Consider the following 23272-nt stretch of genomic DNA (forward strand, 5'->3'; position numbering starts at 1 on the left):
TAAGGCTGGAGCTACCTTGCAGGGCCAGATAAGATGACCGCAATAGGAAGATGGGGGATGTAATTTGAAGCCATGTTATCGGGCTGTAGCACCCTGGCCTGCATGGTGGCAGGGCGCAGTGACGAACATACTGACTACAGTTACATAGCAATAAACTTGAGATGGCACAGATAATTTTCATTTATTTGAGATTTGAAAAAAAAAGATTTTGACATATTTTTCAGAATTTGTTTTGTTTTTTTAATGAATTTGACCTCGTAACATTTGATGATATGTGGAATTAGTTGTGTTTGTAATGTGTGCAGAGGAACGTGTGTTAAGAAGGAGAAAAGGGTGTCACAAATGGGAATTAAGATTAGTAATTTCTTCGTTTCTCAGAGATAAAAACATTTGAACTGAATCTCTTTTCTTAAACTAAGGGTGGTGGGGGAGCATAGTGGTTAATGCATTTGCTTTTCATAAAGTAGGCCCAGGTTTGATTCTCAGTATCGGGACCATATGTGAAGCCTATTTCTGTTTGATGTCATGATGGGACCATATGTGAAGCCTATTTCTGTTTGATGTCATGATATTGCTGCTATAACCATACTCGTTCAAATTTTGCTGTTGATGAGATGTGATGTGAGGAGTTTTCAAATGTCCTGAGATGATGCTAGGATTGTTAAAAATGTTTGAATACTCTTTCATTTTACTCTACTCTACATATTCTGTTTTGGCGTTCCAGGTCACCAGAAAAAGATCATGTTAGCCATCGACAGACTCAAGAGAATTATGTCTGGCAGCAAGAGGTTATCATCTGTGGAAAAACGACGTGGCTCACAGGAGTTGCTGGAGCCACCATCCCAGATGAATAACTTGAGGTGGTCAGGCGACATGGCTCCACAGTATGTACAGGAGCTTGGTGTAGGTGCCAAGCCGAAGAAGTCACCATCGGGGGACAGTATTGCCACCGTTAGCAGTGGCAGCAGTGGCACCAGCGGGACCAGCAGCAGCGGTGGCAGTTTGAGCAGCGGGGAGATAAGGATCATGCACATCCGGGATGGGGACAGTGTGTTCACTCGGCAGAACTCAACCGGTTCTGGAGGACCTGATGTTGTTGCCATCCAGGTAAAGAGGTCATCGAGCAGGACACCCAGCACCACAGAGTCAATACCAGAAGGCAAGGACATGGCAGGCCAGCCAATTACATATCAGTCTTTTCAAACTCCAGGAGGTGACCGGCGGTCAGGGAATTCGTTGGATAAGGACATTGCTGGTGGCGTTGTTATGGCGGAACAGCCTCGGGATGAGGACCGTGTGCTAGTGGCTCCAGTTGCACCTAAAGTGCAAGTCAAAGCTAAACCCGTTGCTAAGATCATTGCTAAGACAAAAAGATCAAGTCGAGAGTATTCACCTGATAATATTGAAATTGAGAAACATGAGTCAGAGTGTAATTCTGACGGGAATAAGAACTCGGTTCTTGCAGGTGGAATGGTGTTTTCAGGTACGTTGAAGAAGAATCAGACGAGGTCTGGCTCCCAGCAAGAACACATCTATGATACCCCCCATGTTGCACCTCCGCCGAAAGCTCCAAAACCAAAACCAAACCTTGCGATCCCCAAAATGCCTGTTAATGAATCTACAAGCCCAGGACCATCAAGTCCACTGTTTGTCAACACACAGAACCAAGACTCGGGCCCGTCCACCCCTTCCCCCACAGGAAGGGGCAAGCGAGCACCGCCACCACCTCCCAAACGAACACACTCAATCCGAAATGAGGGACCAACTCCTCGAGACGATATCCAAGAATTGCCCAGTCAACGACCAAGCATGCACCAGAGTGCACACTTTGGGGGGGAGGCTCGGGAACAGACAAGGATGACGGCTTCGGCCGGGCCTCCAGCTGTCAGTGTCAAGCCCCAGCAGCTTGTGCAGGCTCAGCCTCAGGCCTCCCCCCAGCATCATGCTGCACCTCAGCATCAGGCCTCGCCCCAGCATCATGCTGCTCCACAGCATCAGGCCTCGCCACAGCATCAGGCCTCGCCCCAGCATCAGGCCTCGCCCCAACATCAGGCATCACCCCAGCACCAGCAACACCAGCAAGAGATCCCGCCCAAGCAGCAAGCATTTGCCAGCTGTGTTCAAAGTCTCTCTCAAAGATTTGGGTCAAAGCGGGAAGAGAATGGTGCTCAAGAAAATACCTCTTCGGATGGGGAAGAGTTCCCACCTCCCCCTCCTCCCATCGCCATGGATATCATCACACCCAAGATTCACAATTACGGAATTCCTAGTAAATCAGACAAGGCAGCAGCAGGGGAGTTCGGAGGGCTACAGAGTAAGATAAGGAGGGACCTCAGTCACAGTCCTCACAGTCCTCATGACAAGAGGGCCTACGGGGGAGAGAAAAGCGAAGGTAGAACATTTGGGGTGAATCTGCGCAAACACATGTCTCCCCCAAAGGAAATACCGCGGAATAATGTGAATGAAAATGTGAAACCCTCCGAGGTTGAGAACTTGAGAACAGGTTTAGGTGACAAACGCAGTGACTCTACAACTAGTTTCGAATCAACATCATCAACTTCCAGTGTGGATTCAAACACTTTGCCTTTTGCCAATGAAAATGTTGGCACAATTAAGCAAAGAACTCCTGCTGCTAAACCCTCTATAGTAGAAATTTCTGATGGAATGAATGGACAGAGAAGTGTAGATTTAAATTCAAGTATGTTTGAGGAGAATTCAGGGACGTTGAAACGGACTCCGATGGGCTTCGGCCATAGCCCTGTTAGTAAGAACTCAATGATCTCACATTCACAGCCCAATCCAATGATGGCGGCGGGCCCAAGACCAGTAGTGACAGTGTCAGGCATGTCCAACCCTACACAGAAAGGTAATTGTAGGCACTGATACACCTATGTCACAATACAATTTCATTTCTTCCACTTTCTTGTTAAAACAGCCAACTAGTAAATCAGGTTGTTACAGTGTGTGGCATGTTTGAGAAGCTCACCTATGTGTCTTTTGATACCATACATATAGACGAGTGTTGATATGTATAATATCAAAAGACATGAATGTCTTCTATTTATTCAAACCAAATCATTCCTCCAGTTTGTAAACACTTTCTTGGGTAAAACAAATTACAGCTAACCAGACTCAGAGGCAGAGTGATTAGTAATGTTCGATTTTGACGTCATGCTGAAGGTGGATTAAACTGCTTTATTATGTAGCCAGTATGATGTCTAATACAATGGCAGAGAAAAAATGTAAATTTAGCGCTGTTGCGCTGTACATATTTCGATGTCCGTATTTGTTACAACCCAAACGAATATTAAAAGCTCTAACGAGGAGGCGTAGCTTAATTAGCACAGCCGGCTAGGCCTGCAAGCTGATTGGGTATTGCTGCCAGCCGGGTACAGAATATACACGATTGTTTCATTAGTTCTTGGGAGACCTGTGTTGTATATATGATACTGGTATGGATTCCATGCAATGTCAAGAGTATGGCTAGTATGAGCGGGTCAAGTAACCTTGATTTAACGTGATTATGTTTGTCACTTTTGTCGGTCACAGGTATATTTCTTCCTCAGATATCACCTATTCATCTTCTGAAGAAAATTAGCATTCTATGATAACTTGTAAACCAGTGTCACTGTCAGGGTGGGCATATTGAAAAGTTAGGATTGATTTGAGCTCGTGATATTACAAAAAGGAACGAAATAAGTTCTTTTCTTCATCATTTTATACAGATCAGGCAATATGTTAGACAAAGGAAAGTCTCACAATGAAATAAATCAGATTAGTACTGTCATGCAAACAATAAACACAATTGAAGAAATAGTTGTATGTTGCGCACATCGTTTCGCTACCGAATATTGACCTCAATCTGTGATCAAAATAGCCTTTTTCACGTTTCCGTTGTAAGCAAGAGGAGTATATTTGGATCCTTAAATCCCACTCATACAAAGGAAAGTACAGTGTATAACTGGTCATTGCTAATTGTAGAAAGGAGAATGTCTGAGGGTTAAGGGGGAAGAATAGGTTTGCCGATAATGGCTAGAGTGCAAACGGAGGAGCGGGCTTGTTGTGTGATCAAGTGTATAATTTTGGAGGTAGCTTGTGCAATCAACCAAGTTATTTTGAAGGTAATTTCCACCGACAAGACCATATATGGAGGCCTTATATATAAAGGCTCCGCCTCTGCTATATTTTCGTTTCAGCTTTGAAATTGATAGACAGGACAAAAGTGCAAATAAACATTATTTACGCGCCACTTTCGATGGTTTGAATACTATATTTGCGTTAACTACGTTATGTTCTATCCAAATCTGCAAAGTTGTATATGCCCATGAGACTTGCATTTAGAAGCCACATTATCTACAGACTGCAGTGGAAAATAGTGTTCATTGCATCATTTTGCAGTATTTAACTTCATTCAATCACTTAGTTCAATGTAGACTTGTTACATGAAATATAGCTAAATACAATCACTAAGTTCAATGTAGACTTGTTACATGAAATGTAGCTAAATACAATCACTTAGTTCAATGTAGACATGTTACATGAAATGTAGCTAAATACAATCACTTAGTTCAATGTAGACTTGTTACATGAAATATAGCTAAATACAATCACTTAGTTCAATGTAGACTTGTTACATGAAATGTAGCTAAATACAATCACTTAGTTCAATGTAGACATGTTACATGAAATGGCTTGTTTATACCCGTAAAACCTTTACATTTGCCAAGATATATTGTGGGAAATATCCTACAACTGTAACAAAGACAGTAAGATTCTTATCAGGATACACAAATTGGATGCACAAAACAGTCTACACAGTAAGAAATTTTTCCCAGTGAGACCACACTTCCATTTGCTATACAGTGATGTGCCGTATCTAAGCATACTGTGTGAACAGCGGCCGAAGGCCACAGCAGTGACTTGTTTATAAGCTTACTGGATGAACTGCCACCAAATTTTATTTACTTAAAAAATATCTATTTCCCAGTTGTGCCCTGACTTTAATGTCACATACTGTGAAGTGTGATGTCAAGATGTCTCAGCATTGGCTTAGTCATGATAGTGATTTAAAAAAACAACGTCAGTGTCTCTGACGACTGCAAATCCAAGTGTGTTGTTCTTGAATATATGCAACGCCTTGATCTTACAGGAATAGCGCGTCCACCTGTACCGGCCCACAAGCCCAAACCAGTGGTACCCCTGCATCATCAGCAGCAACAACATCAACACCATCAGCATGTGGGCAACCAGGACAAAGCTCCTGTGTAAGTCAATCAGGAATTATGTATGGAATGCCATTAGATTGTGTTTGTCATTTGTGCTAGGGACCGACTATTTAATATTCTGGTGGGGTCACTGCTTCACAACGTACAATAATTACATGTACGTGTATTTTCTCTGGAACGAGGAGCTGTACATTTTTATTTTCTTTAACAACACATGTATTTCTGTAGCTCTAGACCCGGCATGTCCAATGTATAATTTATATTTATACCTGAGGCAAAACTATGTTTTTCTACCATTTTCTGGAACAAATGATCTCTGTGAAACAAAATCCCAGCACCCCGTCCCAGAATATCCAATAACTGGTCCCTGGAGCAAAATGTTCGCCAGTTAACAATGTGAGGCTATCTTTACATTTTATTTTTGATCGGCCCAGAATTATGCATCAGTTTGCACAATTATGAATGGTGTATTGGGTACTGAGACATTAAAAAATATTTTGTTTCATTTGCACTGTGATCAACCATCGAAATCATGATTAATAGCACAAGTAGTCAACCCACTACCAGTAATTTCTACTTGTACCAATATCTGTCAGTTGTTGAAAGTTCATGCCACATTACAAATAATATTTTTTGGTATTGCTTCTGAAAACTTTCTCTACACAATCTCTTACATTGCTTTTGACATGGACCACCCCTGTGGTCCAGTAGAGTATCTGCCTGGAGAGCAGAAGGTTGTGGGTTCGATCCCCGGCCATGTCATATCAAAAGACGTCTAAAGATAGTATTTGTTGTTACCCTGCCTGGCATTTGGCATTGAGGGGAACAAGGACTGCTCGTCTCAGAGTAAGTATACTGTGTCTGGGTGGGGTATCCATGTGAAACTGAGGCACAGCATCTCGTGGGCTAGCACTATGAAACAGGCATTAGTTTGAACACTAGTTTCAAGCACACACATACACGCACGCACGCACACACACACACACACACACACACACACACACACACACACATCGCTATATAAGTGCAATAATCTTGAACGTGACATTAAACCCATTACACCTCACTTCACCTTTTGAAATGTTGCACAATTGTGACATGTAAGTCTAGGTCATGTAAGAGGATCACTCTATATTTACGGCTCTGTTTTCAGTTCGAAGAAGCCTGGCGGTGACACGGGTGATGTGCTGTTTGACATAGACAATATGTTGCAAGGACTGACGGAAGAGCTTGACGCCATGCTGGAGGAGGAGGTTGCCACATAGGTCACCACGGAGGCGACCTCGTACATCGCACGTCACTTTCATGTACATAGACATCGCTCAATGCTTGGAACCTTGTGGTGATGGGGATACAGCCCTTACCATAAGGCTGGCTGGAAACTTGGTGCACAGTGCTAGTGCTTAGCAATCTATTTCACCTGAATTTGACATTGACATATGCAAGTCTTTCAGTGAGGACAGACATGCCAGTTACTGAAATGGACATCTTTGGAGTGAATTAAGGCCTTTGGTGATGTTTATAGCAGTGTTGTGAACGTTTTCAGTTGGATTGAGGCCTGTGAAGGGATTGATATTTCAACTTGCCTTGTGCCAAAAGTTTGACAGTTAAACAACTGGAGTGCTGTGTACATAGTCTAAGGGAGACAACTCTCTTTCCACTTGGAGTACTATGGATAATGCTTTTGGATACAGATTTCCTTGCCAGACTGTGGCACATTTCTTCCTCATGATTATGCATCAGGGATAACCCAAGTGAGCAGCTTCCATTTAAGTAATTCTGATGGATTTTAGCGGTCAGTGTTGCTAAGTTCTAGAAAACGAAATCTAAAATCAACGAGGAACTTCTAATCCAGATGACTCCAATCTCCATCAAAACATGTGACTTGATTTGTTTATGTCTAACAGAACCTGTGGTGTGATATGAATGTTTTAAATGTGCTAAACTGCTGATTGATTGAAGACACCATGTCTGTGCGCAGTTGTTGCTTTTTTAACTGTAACACCATGAATGACCTGGGTTGAGTCCTGCATTAACCCAACACTGTCTATGCACGTGCTTCGTACTGCAGTGAGGTTCCTTCATATCCAAGACACTAGATATTGCAGGAGTTAGTCTCAGTCAGTGTAGTCAAGGAAGCCTAACTTATATCAGTGTATGTTTTCAGGTGCATGAAGAATTTCAACAGAAACAGCACACTGATTGAACAGCAATAACAATGTCAGCATTTTGTGATGTTTTCCTACTTGTGACGTCAGGGCAGGATGTTGTCGAACCGAATTCTTTCGTCTGGTCTGACTCTTCGTACAGTTTCTATATGTGTCTTTCTTTAGTCTAGCATTAGGTACAACAGAGTCTCTGTCCGGCATATTCTGGAATCATGAGGAAGTCCCCCTTTGCCACTTGGCAGTTTATTGAGCTTCAGCATCAGAGATCCAGCTGTAGGACTTGGAGGTTGGACTAGCATGAGATAACTGCATGTGGAGATCTGACTTCTAGCTACGGTACTCCACGATCCTGTAGACTGGAGCATCAGTGAGAAGACTGCCATCTCATGTTGTAGTCACACCAGCAGACAGTAGGGCCAGATGTGGAGCAGCAATGTTCAAAATTAAGCCTGATCATCTAGGGATCCAAGTTAAAGATTCAGATTAAAAGTTAAAGATTTTGGGGTCCCTAGACTCAAATACTCGAACAGCAAACTCCTTACGCCAGGCCCCCTATTATTTTTTAACTCTGCTTCTTCTTACTGTAATCATGGGTTTTGTTTGATATACACCTTACACTAGATATCTTTGGCCGGCCACTGATCTTTGAATTTAGTAAGAAGTGGATCATAATGTGTTAAAAATCATACTCCAAATGAAGATTTCGCATCCTTCTGTGTGGAGAATGTTTGCTTGTGCACGGTCTATATGCTGCTCCACTACAGTGTTAGACCACCTGACTCTGTGAGGAGCCACCTCGCTGTGGTAATGTTGATTTTAGAATCTCTAGTGAGAAGCCCTGGCTTTGGTAGTGATGTAATTGATATGACAGTACATCTCACATTCTTCATACAAACGTAACAACAAATATTGTTTTTAATGCTAGTTTCTTAAATGCTATAATAATATGTTTTTAAAAATACCAAATAGTCATGTTTAGGGCCAAGAGAAAAGAATAATGTTTCACCTATAAGATCTTATGAATCTAAAATTTTGAATTATTTCATACCATGTCAATAAAGACAGATTAATCAGTAAATACCATATACCATTCAGGGCTTCTCACAGACAGATTTTTTTTTTTTCGCGTGTTTCGCAATAATGTTTACCCAAGTTGATTTCAAAGAAGAGATTAGTACGACAAGGGGGGACTGTTTCCTTCTGTCCTGTATAGTGATTAGGTACAAACCAATGTTATGGTATTATTATTTGATAAAAATCTTTACATCACTGGTTGTGTCCGTTCTAAAAATGGCTCATTTGAACTATCAGGTGACCTGATTGTATAAAACTGTTGAATATTTGTGAAATACTTTTTATATTGTACATGGTTCTACAGATGTATTCTCCTTCACAAGTTGCTTGTTAAAAACTAACCTGTCGCTCATCTCTGTGTTATTTTAAGCTAAAAAAAAAGTCAAATGTCTAATTGTCCAAATCAATGTTGAAGTCGCACATACTGTCATATTCACTTGTGTTAATTGAACTGGCTTTTAGTGGGACATTTGTTTATTTGAACATCCTTGCTTACAAAACTGTTGGCTACTTCTGTCCTTAATTCACTGGTGTCTTTTTACTTCATTTTCATTGTAAAGTGACAGTTCTTTCTACTTGATACAAGAATGAATCCTTCTTTTCATGTTTTGATAATTCTTCTATTGACAAGCCTGATCTGTTGTCCATTTCGCAATGTATGACCGGAGCACCTGTCACCCAGATGTCTCTTGACGCCATTGCACTGAGAAATACACCGTTGATCTCTCGGGTTGTATGCAATAGCTGCTGTTCACAACATTAGCAGGAGTGAAATGTAAATACAGAATATCGCCATGTCCATGTCAGTAGCAAGACGAAGCGGTCATGGCATGATGCATCTTCCCGAGGCAACAGTGTCCTCTGGCCTGATATCACAGCCTAGTTTATTCTTGGGAAGGTGGGCACAATGTTGAAATAAAAAGTCGCTGAGATTCCATCCTGCAAAAAATAATGTCATTTGACCATTAAGCTCCTGTCATTTATTTAGTGGGGGGGGGGGGTGGGGGGGTGGCAGAGGGAGGATCACCAAAAAGTATTTATCTCTAGGTGAGACTCGGTTATTAAAAAATAATGCACATATTTGGGGAGCCTCATGAATATTTGGACATTTCGTATTAAGATATTAATTCTTTTCAGGGAGGGCCTTGAAAAAAATGTACAAGGACATTGGGAGGGTCATCCAAAAATATGATAAGCATTAGGGGTTGATCATTATTTTCACTGCAGTAGTTCACCACCACCACCTCCTCCAAATCGTAACATGAAATATTCATATGCTTTGAAACTTTGTTTTATAAAAAACACGAGTTGTTTGTGAACCTTTGATTCAATCAGTGTCATTCAGTCTGTTTCCTTAACCTGTCGGGGTGGTGGGGTAGCCTTGTGGTGAAAGCTTTCGGTCCTCATGCCGATGGGTACAGTCTGAAGCCCATTTCTGGTGTCCCCTGCTGTGATAGTGCTGGAATATTGCTGAAGCAGCATAAACCATACTCACTCACTGTTACAAGATTGTGTCAGCAGGTCTCTTGAGCAGTTATTCACATAAAATCTGTCAGAATTTGACTGTTTGAAGGATCTGAAGATCTAGGATAGTTTGTGTTAATCATCATCGTTGCTTTGGCTTGTGAAGTGATTGCTGCTGGTATGGACACTGGTACAGTTGTACTGATATTGCTGGTGTACAGAAGAGTGTAAAGTTGGGTGTATTCTCGAGGACAAAAATCTCAGAATGTGTAGACACTTTTAGCATAGCAAAATGCACAAATGATAATGTTGCTTATAAAGCTTCCCAGCTATGACGTATTTATTAAGTAGTTTTACTATTTATGTATACATGATATTGTTTATTTTATTAGTAAACCCAAATGATTCAGAATAGTGCATATCCATTCCTCATCCAATGAACTAGCGTGGAGTATATGCAAGGTTTCGTACGAACATTCTAACAAGTCGTGAAGACAAGTCTGTTAGACCACATAGTGGCTCACCAATATGTACAGATAATTATATGCTTTTATGTAATATTCTCCCTAAATCTTACCTCAAGTTATGTGCAGTGCTTTAACGTTCGGTTGTTATTGTTGGAACTACTTAGGATCAGTTCATGCTTTGAGATTTTAAAGTTACAAGTGCCTATTGGACAGATTTGTCTGCTGTTTTAAAGCTATGACATTTTTATGAGAGAATGGTTGCAGAATTTGCAAAAGGACAAATCATTAGAAGAGAGACGTGCTACATTAAGACTGCAAAATGTATTTGGAATGTTTCGTAAGGTAGTTGTTTTCTTGTCCCTATTCAAAGAAATTGAACTGAAAAAATATATTTCGAAGCAGTTAGAAGTTCCAGTGTTAAATCTCTGCCTGCCAACTCCCAGTAGTGTCCCTCTAGATAAGCACATCACTTTGTTATGTATCATATGCATGTTATTACAATGGTTAATGCATTGTTGTTGTCATTGAGTACCAGTTATTTAATAAAAGGAGGTATTTAAACCCTACAAGGTGTGCATGTAGATGTATCACTTCCGACATGTAATATATTGGTCAGAATAAACAGTTGACAGTGGCAGCTCAGTGTTCTGTTGTGACGATGAACATGAAAGGGAGACAACCGACATCCATTTAAGAGAAGTGTTTCATTACATGGCATGGTTTGTTTGATGCAGTGAGCGGGTGTGATGATGAAAGGGAGACAACTGAAGTCCATTTAAGAAAAGTTTTCAAGACATGGCTTGATGCCACTCCACTACATGACTATTGCTTGTAAATAATCCAGCCTGGGCCAAACTGGTGATTGATATTATTAGAAACGTCCCACGTCAAGAATCTTTAAGAAAACCCAAGGCACAGAGATCTTCCAAATGTGTGTGTGTAGCACACATGCAAATAGGGAATGTACATGGCATAAAATTGAAAGGAGAAAAAACAATTAACATGAAAATCAAAGTCTTAGTTTTGTATCCAAGTTTTCAAGCTGGAACCTGTGTAATTAGTATATCATCTGCCCTCAACTTCTAGCCGTTGTCAAGTCTGGGGAAATAAAATCATCTTGGTTGGTTGGTTTTACACAGTACTCAGCAACATTCAGCTATATGATGGCGGTCTGTAAATAATCAAGTCTGGACCAGACAATCCAGTGACTGACATGTGCATCGATCCATGCAATTGCCATCAATGACATGCATCAACCAAGTCAGCGAGCCTGACCACCCGCTCCCATTAGTTGCATTTTACGGCAAAATCATCTTGGACACCAGTGTCCACCATTGTCACAACGACTTGTCTCCCATCGATCAATGCAAGGTGCAAAAACACAACAAATCAGTTCGAATGTGCGTATGGTTCTATATAGATCCTTCCTGAATATTCACAATTGTTCACCATACTGAATAACAAGTACATGTACACTAGAAATGGTAATTGAGTTACATACTGAACTGCAAAAAAAATGTCACTACATGAAAGTTTCCCACTTTGTGGAGGTATCTTGTTTTCGACTTTAGTCTGTATCCAAATTTAATGCTAAGTTGATGCTACCCAAAGAGTGCCACAAATATGGATGTAATGGGTCGCCAAAATGCTGCTTAACTAACAGCCATGGTTTACCATACAAAGTCCCAAATGCTTTCAATGAAAATCAAAATTCATTTGAGTTTCTTTTTGACTTTTCTTATAAATGGGACCCCCAATACAAGGATCCAACATTTTTGTATTGATACAAGCGCCATGCCAAGACTTACGAGGAATCGGAGAAACCAGGCTTTTGGAAGACTGCATGCGTTTGATGACCTGGCATCCTTACTGTAGATAGTTCTCACGTGGACATTAAAAGCATTTCGTGCAGTCTGGCCAGAATGCAGTCCTAAAGCCAGGGTTTCTGATTCTGGGGTGAGCATTATCTGTAGACTTTGCACACACATTAACACACATCTGTATCAAACAGGAGACGAGCCAACATTCAGAAATACTCAAGTATGCAGTCTAGGAGCCTATCAGTGACACTGCACATTCACTAAAGGACGGTCTCGACAACCTGTCATGGCTACATTTTCTTTTCTCACAGGCAAGCAAATAGTGAGTGAGTTGTGTTTAACGCAGCTTTTAACAGTATTCCAGTTATATCACGGTGTGTCAGCTTAATGTGGGAGAAAGCCCAAAGTGATGCAGGTCTCAGACGTTTACCACTTCGGTGAAACCCACGAGCACAGGTATGGTGCTGACAAACCTAGAAAGATAATTGGGGCGAACCGCGATTCATAGGTTTCTGGCGTGCCCAAGGGACACAACTCTGCACAGCGAATCGAGGCACCTTAGACGACTGGGCCACTCGTGCCCCCCCAGCAAATAGAACCACATATTGACCATAAATGACTGAATTATAGCACCTTCTCATGTCTCAAGGATTGTTTTGTGAAAAACAAAGTATTCCAATGTAGAACTGTGAGGCACTTGATTAACTAGTCAATGTACATACATCACTTATACCTATTCTATAATATTTCTAAATGCAAGATCGTCTCTCTCAATGTACAAATGTCTGTTAGGCCTGTGATCACTTAACTGTGATCCTTAAGCAATGAACCAAGAAAAGAGACATTTCCCAGACAGCTTTTATTTGGGTGAAGTTTGTACACAGATTTAGTTCTTGTAGCCTCTGCTTGCCCTGCGACCACGAGCCCGCTCGAATTTCCTTCCCTTGGAGCGTACATATGGACTGAAAGGAAATATTGAACATCAGAGCAAGAAACATTGGCGTCATTCACTTAAAACAAATAAGCGACATAACTAAAGCTGCAAGAAAACAAATGTAAACTGTAAAGACAGAAAGAATTATCTCCCTTCAATTACCTCACACCATTCATAATCAGAACCTTCAATCCAGAATTTAACTTAATTAAATTCATTTATCATGATATTGCCAACATTGAAGAAATAAAATGTGCTTAGATATTTGACAATGTGTTGTACATACGCAGTATTGCTGTGTGGCACACCAGGGGCGGTTCCGAAGTGTCTGTATGCTTCACGGGCCTTTCTGCGACCTACAACAAGTCATGTTCATATTAAACAATGACGTCTTTCTAAAGAAGTGTAAGGGTAAACATTGTTTTAAGCCACAGTCAGCAATATTCCAGCCTTTACATAACCAAGACTAGTCCAGTGGCTGACAAAAGCAATGATCCACGCACTCAGCAACATTCCGGTTATAATATGACGGCCTGTAAATAATTGAGTCTGGACCAGACAATCAAGTAAATCAATATTGTGTGCAACAATCCATGCTGATAGATATGAGGACTTGCTTTCAATGAAGTCGCAGAGTCTAACCACCCAAGGCAGGTCAACACCATGACCTATTCTATTACTAACCAGGAATCCCCAAAAGGTTTTGTCTGCTCTGAAGAGAAGCATTGAGCAATAGGGGCCTTTTCTGCCCTGGAATATTCAAGTGCCTATGAAGAGCCATCTAAAAGAGCAGAGTTGGATGGCAATGTTCAGCTAAGATTTTGTCTTCAATGGGATCAGTCTCGAAAGATGAAAACATCATTACAATGCCATCCTATTTTTAAACAATTAAAATAAATATACCCGAGACCACAAAAATGGCTACTTGAAACCTTCACAGTCCTTGTCAAAAGTTGACAGTCCCAAATCTTATGGAATAAAAAGTGATGGTGCACCATTCCCACACTGGTGGGTTTCACCAAGTGGAGAACACCAAACACTTTGGGCTGTCCTCCAACCTTAAGCTAATACGCCGAAATATAACTGGGATACTGTTAAAAAACGGTGTTACGGCCATCTCAGTACCTCAAACCACATAACAAAATCCAGTCACCTCGTGACCAATCTCATGAAAGTCTGATCTTCGTTACTGCTACCGATAAACAATCCATTACAGGTCACGCCAGAAGGAACCGACCAATGAAATGTCTAACAAGAAGTCGACAGTCGATCAGAAAGCAGTTTTCTCGAGCTAAAGGTGAGGTGAGGTGAAATGGGGTTTAATGTTGTGTCCAATATAATTGCACTTATTAAGCAACGTGCTTGTACATGTGTGTGTTTGTGTGGCTGCTTGTACTAGTCCAGACTGATGCCAATTTATAGTGCTAGTTCACCGAGATACCATGCTGCAGTTAAACATGAATACCCCACTCAGACACAGTATACCGACTCCGAAACGACCAGTCCTTGTTTTAGCCCCTTATTGCCGAGCACCAGACAGGGTAACAACATTATCCAGCTAGATGGCACAAGTTTCAAAATGAAGTTATTTCGGGTTGGGTTTCAGTGAATGGTATTTTTACAAAAGCCAATCACCTGTGGATACATTTCATGGTCTTTGCAGTACACAAACAACTTCCTTGTTCATGAGATGGACAATATCGCGGTGCTCAAGACTACAGCGTATCTTTGGAAACATTATAGGTTTTTTAATTTTTGTACAAAATAGACATGGAGATATGTATTAGTAATTGGCATAACAAAAATGACCATCCACAGGACGGGCTATCATGGACTGAGGGAGGGGGATTATTTGCAACTCTGATTTTAAGTTCTAACCCAAGGGGTTTGTCCGCTCTGAAGAGAAGAATAGGGGTCTATTCTGATCTGGAATCCCCAAATTCATATGAATAGCCATTTAAATGAGCAGAGTTGGAGGGCAATGTTCAGCTGAGATTTTGTCTTCAACGAGATCAGTCCCGAAAGATGAAAACATCATTACAAAGCCATCCTTATTTTAAACAATAAATTTGCTCATCCCAGCTCAATCTTTCTCACCTTGCATCAGCACTGTGTTCTGTCCCTTAGGAGATCTCAGCGCCAGCTGGTCAAATGTGATGATCTCACCACCATTGCTGAGGATACGGCCACGTGCCCGCTCAGTGACACGCAGAGCGCATATCTACAAAGATAAAATGTGCATTTGGAACAGACGGTCAACCACATTATAGTTAGTTGGGTTAAACGCTGCTTTTTACAGTATTCCAGTTATATCATGGTGAGTCAGCTAATCACTGTTAATGTGGTAGGAAAGCCCGAAGTGATGCAGGTCTGACGTTTACCACTTCGGTGAAACCCACTATGGTGCAGACAAACCTAGAAACAAATCCAAGGCGAACTGTGATTCGAACCGATAATCACAGGTTTATGGTGTGCCCAAGGGACGCAACTCTGCACAGCCAATCACAGCGCCTTAGGCGACTGGGCCACCCGTGCCCCCCAACCAAATTATAGATAGCAGTGTTAGTTTGAATATTTATAGAAGTTAGTATATTAAAGATCACATGAAATAGTTATGTACATTATCACAGTAAGGTAATGATGTCAATTGCCCCCCAAAATCAAAACAACCAACAGGCTTACTTATTTACAATTATTGTTGTTTAACACAGTACTCAGCAATATTCCAGCTTTATCACAGAAACCTGTAAAAACAGTCTGGGTCAAACATCCCAGTGATTGATAAAGTCACTGAGCCCAACAAACCAACCATAAAGTCATCTGATTCCACAACCCTAGGTTGCTGTTGACAATTCAGACCTGGAATTCCCATGTGGTCTCACTACAATCAGGGATAGAAATTAGCACTTGTCCATTAGCATGATTAGGACTATCCCTAGCTAGTTTCCCTAATGTTAAGGTTTGGTTTTTGTTGTTGTTTAACGCCGGACTCTGCAATATTCCAGCTATATGACGGCGGTCTGTAAATGATCGAGTCAGGGCCAGACAATCCAGTGATTGACATCATGAGCATCGATCCACGCAATTTTGGATCGATGACATGCATCAACCAAGTCAGCGAGCCTGACCACCCATTCCCGTTAGTCGCCTTTTACGACAAGCATAGTCACCTTTTAAGGCAAGTATGGGTTGCTGTAAAGTTAAGGATATCCTATGGCTGGTAAACTTTCAAACCTTTTGGGGGATGTTCATCTAGTATTTCGGCTAGTAAACTTCCTCCGTTAATTAATATGCCTGCTACAATTGAAGCATTAACTGCACACAGCTTCAAAAACACTGTGCACTTTGTGATTGGGAAAGACTTTGGCCCCGCATTTACAAAATTTACCAGCCATTTTGGTATATATGGGCCATAAATTTCACAACATTGGCCATCAATAATTGCAATGGGCTATAAATTCAATATCATGCACAACTGCATCCACATTCAACAATATCAACATCACCCTAACTATCACTGCTATCTTTGTTTGACGTTCAAAAACAAAAGTTTTCGGTCGGAAACAATCTGTTGTGTCTACATATTCCATGTATTAAGTTGACTGTACCAATAACTTCAATTCTTGTGAAACTGAGCAAAAGCACTTATTTCTGTCAGTGGATCAAGTTTCAGTTGATTTTTTTTTTTGACAGGAGGGAATCAGTGGATATACGATCTTCCCATCGACAAACTGTACAAGTTATTGTCATCATCTTATTCTAAACAGCATGTGCCACCTGATCACTCGCATCTCTTCAGATATACAAATTACAGTCAAGTCTCGTTCATCCGACAATCGGCTTTATCCGACACTAATGATGGGAACTAAATAAATCAGTACTATTTTGACAAGTCTCGCACTGACTCCAAAACACCTAATTTGTGATGAATTAAGGAAATCACTCATTAATCAGTCTTGTTAATCCGACACGGTGATCAGAGTACTCCTTGGTCATCTGCCCGCAAATACACAGCCTGTGTTTTGATGCGAGACGAGTCGGCTACAGAGATAAACTTGCTTAACAATAAACAATTCATGCTTTAACAAAGAAAACAGGATTTATCCCATACTTAGATTACCTCAATCTCATTAAAATCAGATACAAGTTCTTGCTATCGCTGAGGACATCCCATTACAGGTCACGTCACAACCTTTCGCGAACTATGACCGACCAATGAAATGACTAACAGGACGTCAACATTAGCCACTTAGAAAGCAGCTTTCTTAAGCTTTGCGGTACCAATTTCAAACTTGCGACTTCCATTCCAGACTATAATTTTTAAGTATTTTGAATAAGTCATACAGGTCATAAGAGTTTTGTGTTGAGCTTTAGAGGTTGCATGATTAGAAAATCTATTCCGCTAACAATGTAACATAACAATATGAATACTTCATTTGTTTTTTTAATAACACCTTTGTATCGTTATTTATCGTGTAGTTGTTGGATTTCCGATCATGAACAATTGATACTACTTAATTTCGCTTATCCGACATACTTGTCGGATGTCCAACCATGTCAGATAAACGAGATTTGACAGTTCATTTTTTAATATTTTATTTTTTCTAATCACAAAGGGCATGGTGTTCAGCAAAGATCTGACTTCATTAGAATCAGTCCCGAAAGATGAACCATCATTACACCAGATTCTGCTGAAGATCCTCTCGCACCACAACTTAATTGTTAAAGACCCAGGACTGAAGTGATTATTACCTTCAGCTTGGGCACCTTGAGAAGACGGATGTCGTCTGTGACAGTTCCAACAATAACAGCAACCTTTGTGTCACGACCTGGCTTCCTCATCAGACGAACCTGGCCAGATAAACATCACCATTAACAACCACCTCAATTTGTAACAATACCGTCAAAGTCATCAACAGATCCAGTGGATCCTAATGGATGCATACATGGCTATACATGGTTCATACAAATCTTGAGCCAAGAAATTGTAGGCCATTTTCATGGCAGGGGTGGAGTAGCCTTGCGATTAAACCTGTTTGATTGGCATTCTAGTTTTGTTTGTTTATTTATTGTTTAACGCCGCACTCAGCTATATGACGGCAGTCTGTAAATAATCGAGTCCGGACCAGACAATCCAGTGATTGACATCATGAGCATCAATCCACCCAATTGGGATACGATGACGTGCATCAACCAAGTCAGTGAGTTTGACCACTCGGTCCCGTTAGACACTTCTTACGACAAGCACAGCTGCCTTTTGTGGCAAGCATGGGTTGCTGCAGACCTATTAGCATTCCAGTGAGTGAGTATGGTTTTACGCTGCTTTTTGCAATATTCCAGCAATATAACGGCGAGGGACACCAGAAACTGGCTTCACACATTGTACCCATGTAGGGAATCGAACCCAGGTCTTCGGTGTGACGAGCTAACCCTTTAACCACTAGGCTACCCCATCGCCCCGATTGGCATTCAAGAAGTTGGTGAGTAAAAATGAAAACATACAACTTTATGGATAACAGCTTCCGGTTTACTGCGTTAAGCGACATTTTGATGTACATTCTTACGGGGGTCGGAACGATACATTGATGCACTGGTACATAGTGAGTTTTCATGTGACGATACAACACACAGTGCATTTTTCTCTGTATTGATACAAGATGATATTGCTGAAATAAATTACTTACTACTTGTTAATATACCCCTGGCGTTTTTATCAGTCAGATATAGGAAAATGATTAGCGTTTCAGGTTCACTACACACACAAAAAATCAACAACAAAAAATCGCCATTACAAACATGTCTACAGCTAGCTCTTCCTTTTGAACCTGCTCTGGAATATTTATTGTCAAGATGTTTCCATGCGATTTGACGTAATTATGTGTATCGCCATACATATCGCATTGTGACCTATGTATCATATGGGTATCATGCTATATCGTTTCACCCCTAATTCTTACATCGTTATGAAGCTGAAGTGACTACAAGCAAGTAATGAGAAGTATATATTTTACACCTGACACAATTATGTTGTGATAAGCAGCAGATTAATCAACAAAAACAGGTAATGGATAACAGGTACCGTATTTTCTTGAGTATAGTGTGCACCCCCCTCTAGCAGATTCAGTGTTTTGAAAAAAAAATGATTGAATGGCATGCGCAGAAAAAAAATACACCGTAGATCTACCCCTTCAGTGAATTCCGGTAAACGAAAGGGTCATGAGAAACTTGGTCAGTACAAATTCGAAATTTGAGATAAAAAAAAATATATAAAAAAATCTTTAAAAAAAATCACCAGACATGTTTATTTAACGTTTAAATTGTATTCTTTGTTCGGCTAGGCATTGTTTTACATCCAGGGATTAAGATTACCTTGTGTATTTTCTCATAAACTAAGCCGGAAACAGCAATCAGCTGTACACTCGTTTTCTTGGAATCTACTGGTGACACCCCCAATGATATAACTTTACAGGATTTTAATGCAAGGATCGGCTTAAATTGTATCTGAAACTAATTTATTGATTAGGAATAATATATCCCAATATCTTGTTAATTTAGTTGCAGCTTTCACTAAACATGTTTTAAACAATAATACCCCTAAGCAAAGCAGCTGATCGCTATTGCCGGTTATTATTTTTCACATGGAACCAGTCTGACCAGTCACCGTCAAGGCTCCCGCGCACGTGAACTACGTGTTGACATAGAATCGTCAAACTATAACAAATATGACTTTTAACGAGTCAAAGTATGGCATTTATGATATATGTATCCATTCTCTGTCAACTAATGTTTGTTTCAAGGCGTCACTAGTGGTAATCTGACCGTGGTTGCTGTTAATAACGGTGAGTTGTGCCATCTTCAGATCGCTTCACACACGATTTCGCCGAAACTATTTAAAACAATATTAAAAGGAATTTTGAATACAATTAATGAAATAAGTTACATACATAAGTCCGGAAATACAAAGAACACTTTTTATAGCCAGACAGTGTAATTACATGATTAATTTGCGTACATCAGTATGGATTTGTTGACATGGTATTTCCGATATTTCCGATGTTACGTGTTCACTGTAATATCTTTCGATGGGGGGGGGGGGGGGGGGGGGGAAGGAAAAACCTCATATTTTGTGTATAATGCGCACCCCCTTCTACACAGCTTTGTTTTTTGGAAAAAAAGTGTGCACTTATACTCATGAAAATACGGTAGAACAGATAAATGGATTGGACAATTGGACAGATGCACAGCATGAATAACAAATAAGACACGGGTAATGAACATGATGAAGCCAGTTATACAGTAAAGATTAAAAAGTTCAACAAGCTGATTGGATATAAAAAAAATGGATTGCTAGATTAGATCTTCATCGGCAGACGGGACAGCATTATGACATATGCATCCATTCTCTGATAAGTAAGGTTCATTTCAAGGTGTCAGATTTGTTGACATGTTATTTCCTCTTATCACAAGTTACTATAAAGATAACTTCTTTGAGTGGCATTTAGAAGTTGGAATGGTAACTAAGATTTGCTTGATAACGGTGTTGGAATCTACACCGAAACGTCGCCCAATTGTAATAAAGAAGTTGCTCATCCATAACAATTTTGTCTTAGTTACTACAAAGATTCTGCCAATTCCTCAAAAAGGATAGTTATAGATATGTGGTGTTCAGCAAAAACGTGACTTCATTAGAATCAGTCCCGAAAGATGAAACATCATAACACCTGTTTCCTTACAAGCATCAAAACAGATTTCCAAACCTTATTTCATTTTTTTAAGTTACACGCACTACTTACTATTTTAGCCAGTGAGATGGGAGGTTTGTTGGTGTTGCTCATGAACAGCCTCCTGAGGATCACCTTGTTAAACTTGGCATTGGTTCTCCTAGCCAAGAAGCGGTATAGCTGAAAACAGGCAAAAGAAACAGCTGTGCTGAACAAGAGCATTATTTCAAGAAAAATTGAACTGTTAAATCTGTCAAAACATTGATCAAATGGATTTCCATAAACAAGAATTTATTAATCAACACTTGGGGTATGATAGACAGGTAAAGGCATCATGGATTTTCTCAAGTGAAGGTTTTATTTGTGAACAATACCTAATTCTCCATTATTATAGATCCCATCATCAACTCTGTGGTATAATCATGCACAAAACTACCTAAAGGCATCGCATTTCGAGTGAATGTTGATAAGACCTGTGAAGACCTGTGAAGATCCGGGTTAGAATCGGTCTTCATCAACCCATGCTTGCCGTAAAAGTGAGTATGCTTGTCGTAAAAGGCGACTAACAGGATTGGGTGGTCAGGCCCGCCAAGTTGGTTGTAAATGTCATCGTTTCCCAATTACATGGATCAATGTTCATGATGTCAATCACTGGATTGTCTGGTCCAGACTCGATTATTTACAGACCGTCTTAAAACTGGAATATTGCTGAGTGTGGTGTTAAATAACAAACGAATGTTGGTAATGGTATGGGATGTTGGGTGAGAAAGTCAAGGAAATATTTCCAAAAGAAACAGTCTTCCTCCAAGGCATTTTATTTTTTCTTCTTTAAGCTTGGATATTGATGACAATGCAATAAACACATACCTGCAACACACCCTTCTCATCCATGCACACACATTTGGACTCTTCATTAAGAAAAGATGTTTGAAAACTATCCTTTAACTTGTTTAACCATGTTAACAGTAACATTAATAGTACTACTTGTTGCTAGATGCATGTCGTGGGGTTTCTAGGTAAGAATAGTCACTGCTTAATGAGGAATGGGTGGTGAGATTCGTTATGGTAGATTCTGTGTTTTTTTTGTTCATGTTTTCAGTCACTGTTAACGTGGTCCAGAATTTCCACAGGCCAATGTGATATAGCTGGAGTATTGTCAACTGCTAGCTGTTGGTGTTTATACTTGAAATGAAATGGGGCTTGGGGTTTAACACATTCAAGATTGCACTTATATAACGACATGCATATGTGTCTGCTTGTACTAGTCCAGACTAGCAAGTATTACACTGTAATAGTGCTAGCTCACCATGTTGCAGTTTAACACATACCTCACCAGCTTAACACAGATACCTCACTCAGTCTACAGACTTCAAGCTGACCAGTCTTTGTCTTATCCCCTTATTGCCAAGCGCAAGGCAGGGCAACAACATGTAACATCTCTTGATGTCTTTTGGAAAGCAGCTTGGGATCGAAACGAGGTGTCATTCTCCAGGCAGAAGCTCTATCCACCAGACCACAAGATTCATGTTGCAGGCTTAGCTATGATCATGACGACAGCATTGTTTATATTACGTTCATAGATTTACAAGCATTGCTTGTTGTATAACACCAAACACAGCAATCTTCCAGCCATATGACGTTGGTCTCTAAATAAACAAGTGTGGACCAGACAATCCAGTGATTGATATATCATGAGGTTCCTGAAGACCTATTCTAACCCGAATCTTCACAGGTTTCACAAGCATTGAAGCAACGAGTCCGAGAAAGCTAACGAACTGTAAACAGACTTTTCGGTAAGTCGAGGCTAATAGCATACTAGTCAACACGGAATAGAAGACAGCATTGCTAATTTGCAAGTAAATAAGGCATCCTTGTAATCTTGAAGATTAATATAACACGTGTATGAGCATTGTAAAATGTGTAAAAGTTATACGAAGTCATAATTACAACACGATGTCATTCTTGGATCATGAAATAGATCGAAACTTCTAAGTGCTTCACATGTTTCCGTAGTGTCTGGAGAGTCATAAGGTTACACTAACAGTTAAATATAAGTTTCCAAAGAATAACATGAATGAGAAAAATGACACAAAACTTACTTTCACCAAAAGCCTCAGATAGATATCCTGGCTCCTGGGCTGGGTCCTTCTGACCTTTCGGTCATACTTATGTGTAATGTCTATACCCTAAAAAGAAAAGAAAACGATAGTTTAATCATTGTACTTTCAGAAAATATTTATTACTGGAAGTTGAAACAACTGATTGGCACGATACAAGGACGATGATTAGACATGTATTGATGTCTACATGCTCACCATCTTTGGGGTCTTGTTGAAAGGAAGTTGCAAGGGATTTTGGGAAATATTCAAGGGAGGTTACTCTCAGCTAAACATTCATGA

General features: G+C 40.3%; 2 protein-coding genes and 3 non-coding genes across 8 annotated transcripts in view; 1 reads left to right on the forward strand and 4 right to left on the reverse strand.

The window, feature by feature from the left end:
- LOC139468277 (caskin-2-like) overlaps window positions 1-9469 on the forward strand; it is a 231097-nt gene extending 221628 nt beyond the window's left edge. For all 4 annotated transcript variants that reach the window (XM_071250143.1, XM_071250144.1, XM_071250146.1 and 1 more), the window contains 3 exons: window positions 725-2866; window positions 5150-5264; window positions 6379-9469. In XM_071250143.1, the coding sequence (XP_071106244.1) occupies window positions 725-2866; window positions 5150-5264; window positions 6379-6490 (2369 nt within the window). In that variant the 3' untranslated portion in view covers window positions 6491-9469. The remainder of the gene's footprint in view (window positions 1-724; window positions 2867-5149; window positions 5265-6378) is intronic.
- A 3589-nt stretch (window positions 9470-13058) lies between these two features.
- LOC139469322 (large ribosomal subunit protein eL18-like) lies at window positions 13059-23227 on the reverse strand. The gene is made up of 7 exons (XM_071251461.1): window positions 23189-23227; window positions 22973-23059; window positions 20946-21053; window positions 17905-18003; window positions 15250-15373; window positions 13439-13508; window positions 13059-13180 (listed from the first exon to the last, which is right to left on the reverse strand). Exons 1-7 carry the CDS (start codon window positions 23189-23191, stop codon window positions 13105-13107), a joined length of 567 nt encoding a protein of 188 aa, XP_071107562.1. The 5' UTR covers window positions 23192-23227; the 3' UTR covers window positions 13059-13104.
- On the reverse strand, window positions 13956-14021 carry LOC139469933 (small nucleolar RNA SNORD2). The gene has a single exon (XR_011653753.1). It is a non-coding gene; the product is annotated as a small nucleolar RNA SNORD2 (small nucleolar RNA).
- On the reverse strand, window positions 17773-17836 carry LOC139469931 (small nucleolar RNA SNORD2). Its single transcript, XR_011653751.1, has one exon. It is a non-coding gene; the product is annotated as a small nucleolar RNA SNORD2 (small nucleolar RNA).
- Window positions 20812-20875, reverse strand: LOC139469932 (small nucleolar RNA SNORD2). The gene has a single exon (XR_011653752.1). It is a non-coding gene; the product is annotated as a small nucleolar RNA SNORD2 (small nucleolar RNA).
- Window positions 23228-23272: the final 45 nt, after the last annotated feature.

Source organism: Haliotis cracherodii, unplaced genomic scaffold (assembly GCF_022045235.1).
Source record: "Haliotis cracherodii isolate W230 unplaced genomic scaffold, xgHalCrac1.p SCAF_2, whole genome shotgun sequence".
NCBI lineage: Eukaryota > Metazoa > Mollusca > Gastropoda > Lepetellida > Haliotidae > Haliotis > Haliotis cracherodii.

Coding starts and splice junctions, on each gene's coding strand:
- LOC139469322 (XM_071251461.1), bottom strand. Junction 18,004..20,945: donor CCATCTCACTGGCTAAAATA/GTAAGTAGTGCG, acceptor TTATCTGGCCAG/GTTCGTCTGATGAGGAAGCC. Junction 15,374..17,904: donor TCAAGGTGCCCAAGCTGAAG/GTAATAATCACT, acceptor TTATCTTTGTAG/ATATGCGCTCTGCGTGTCAC.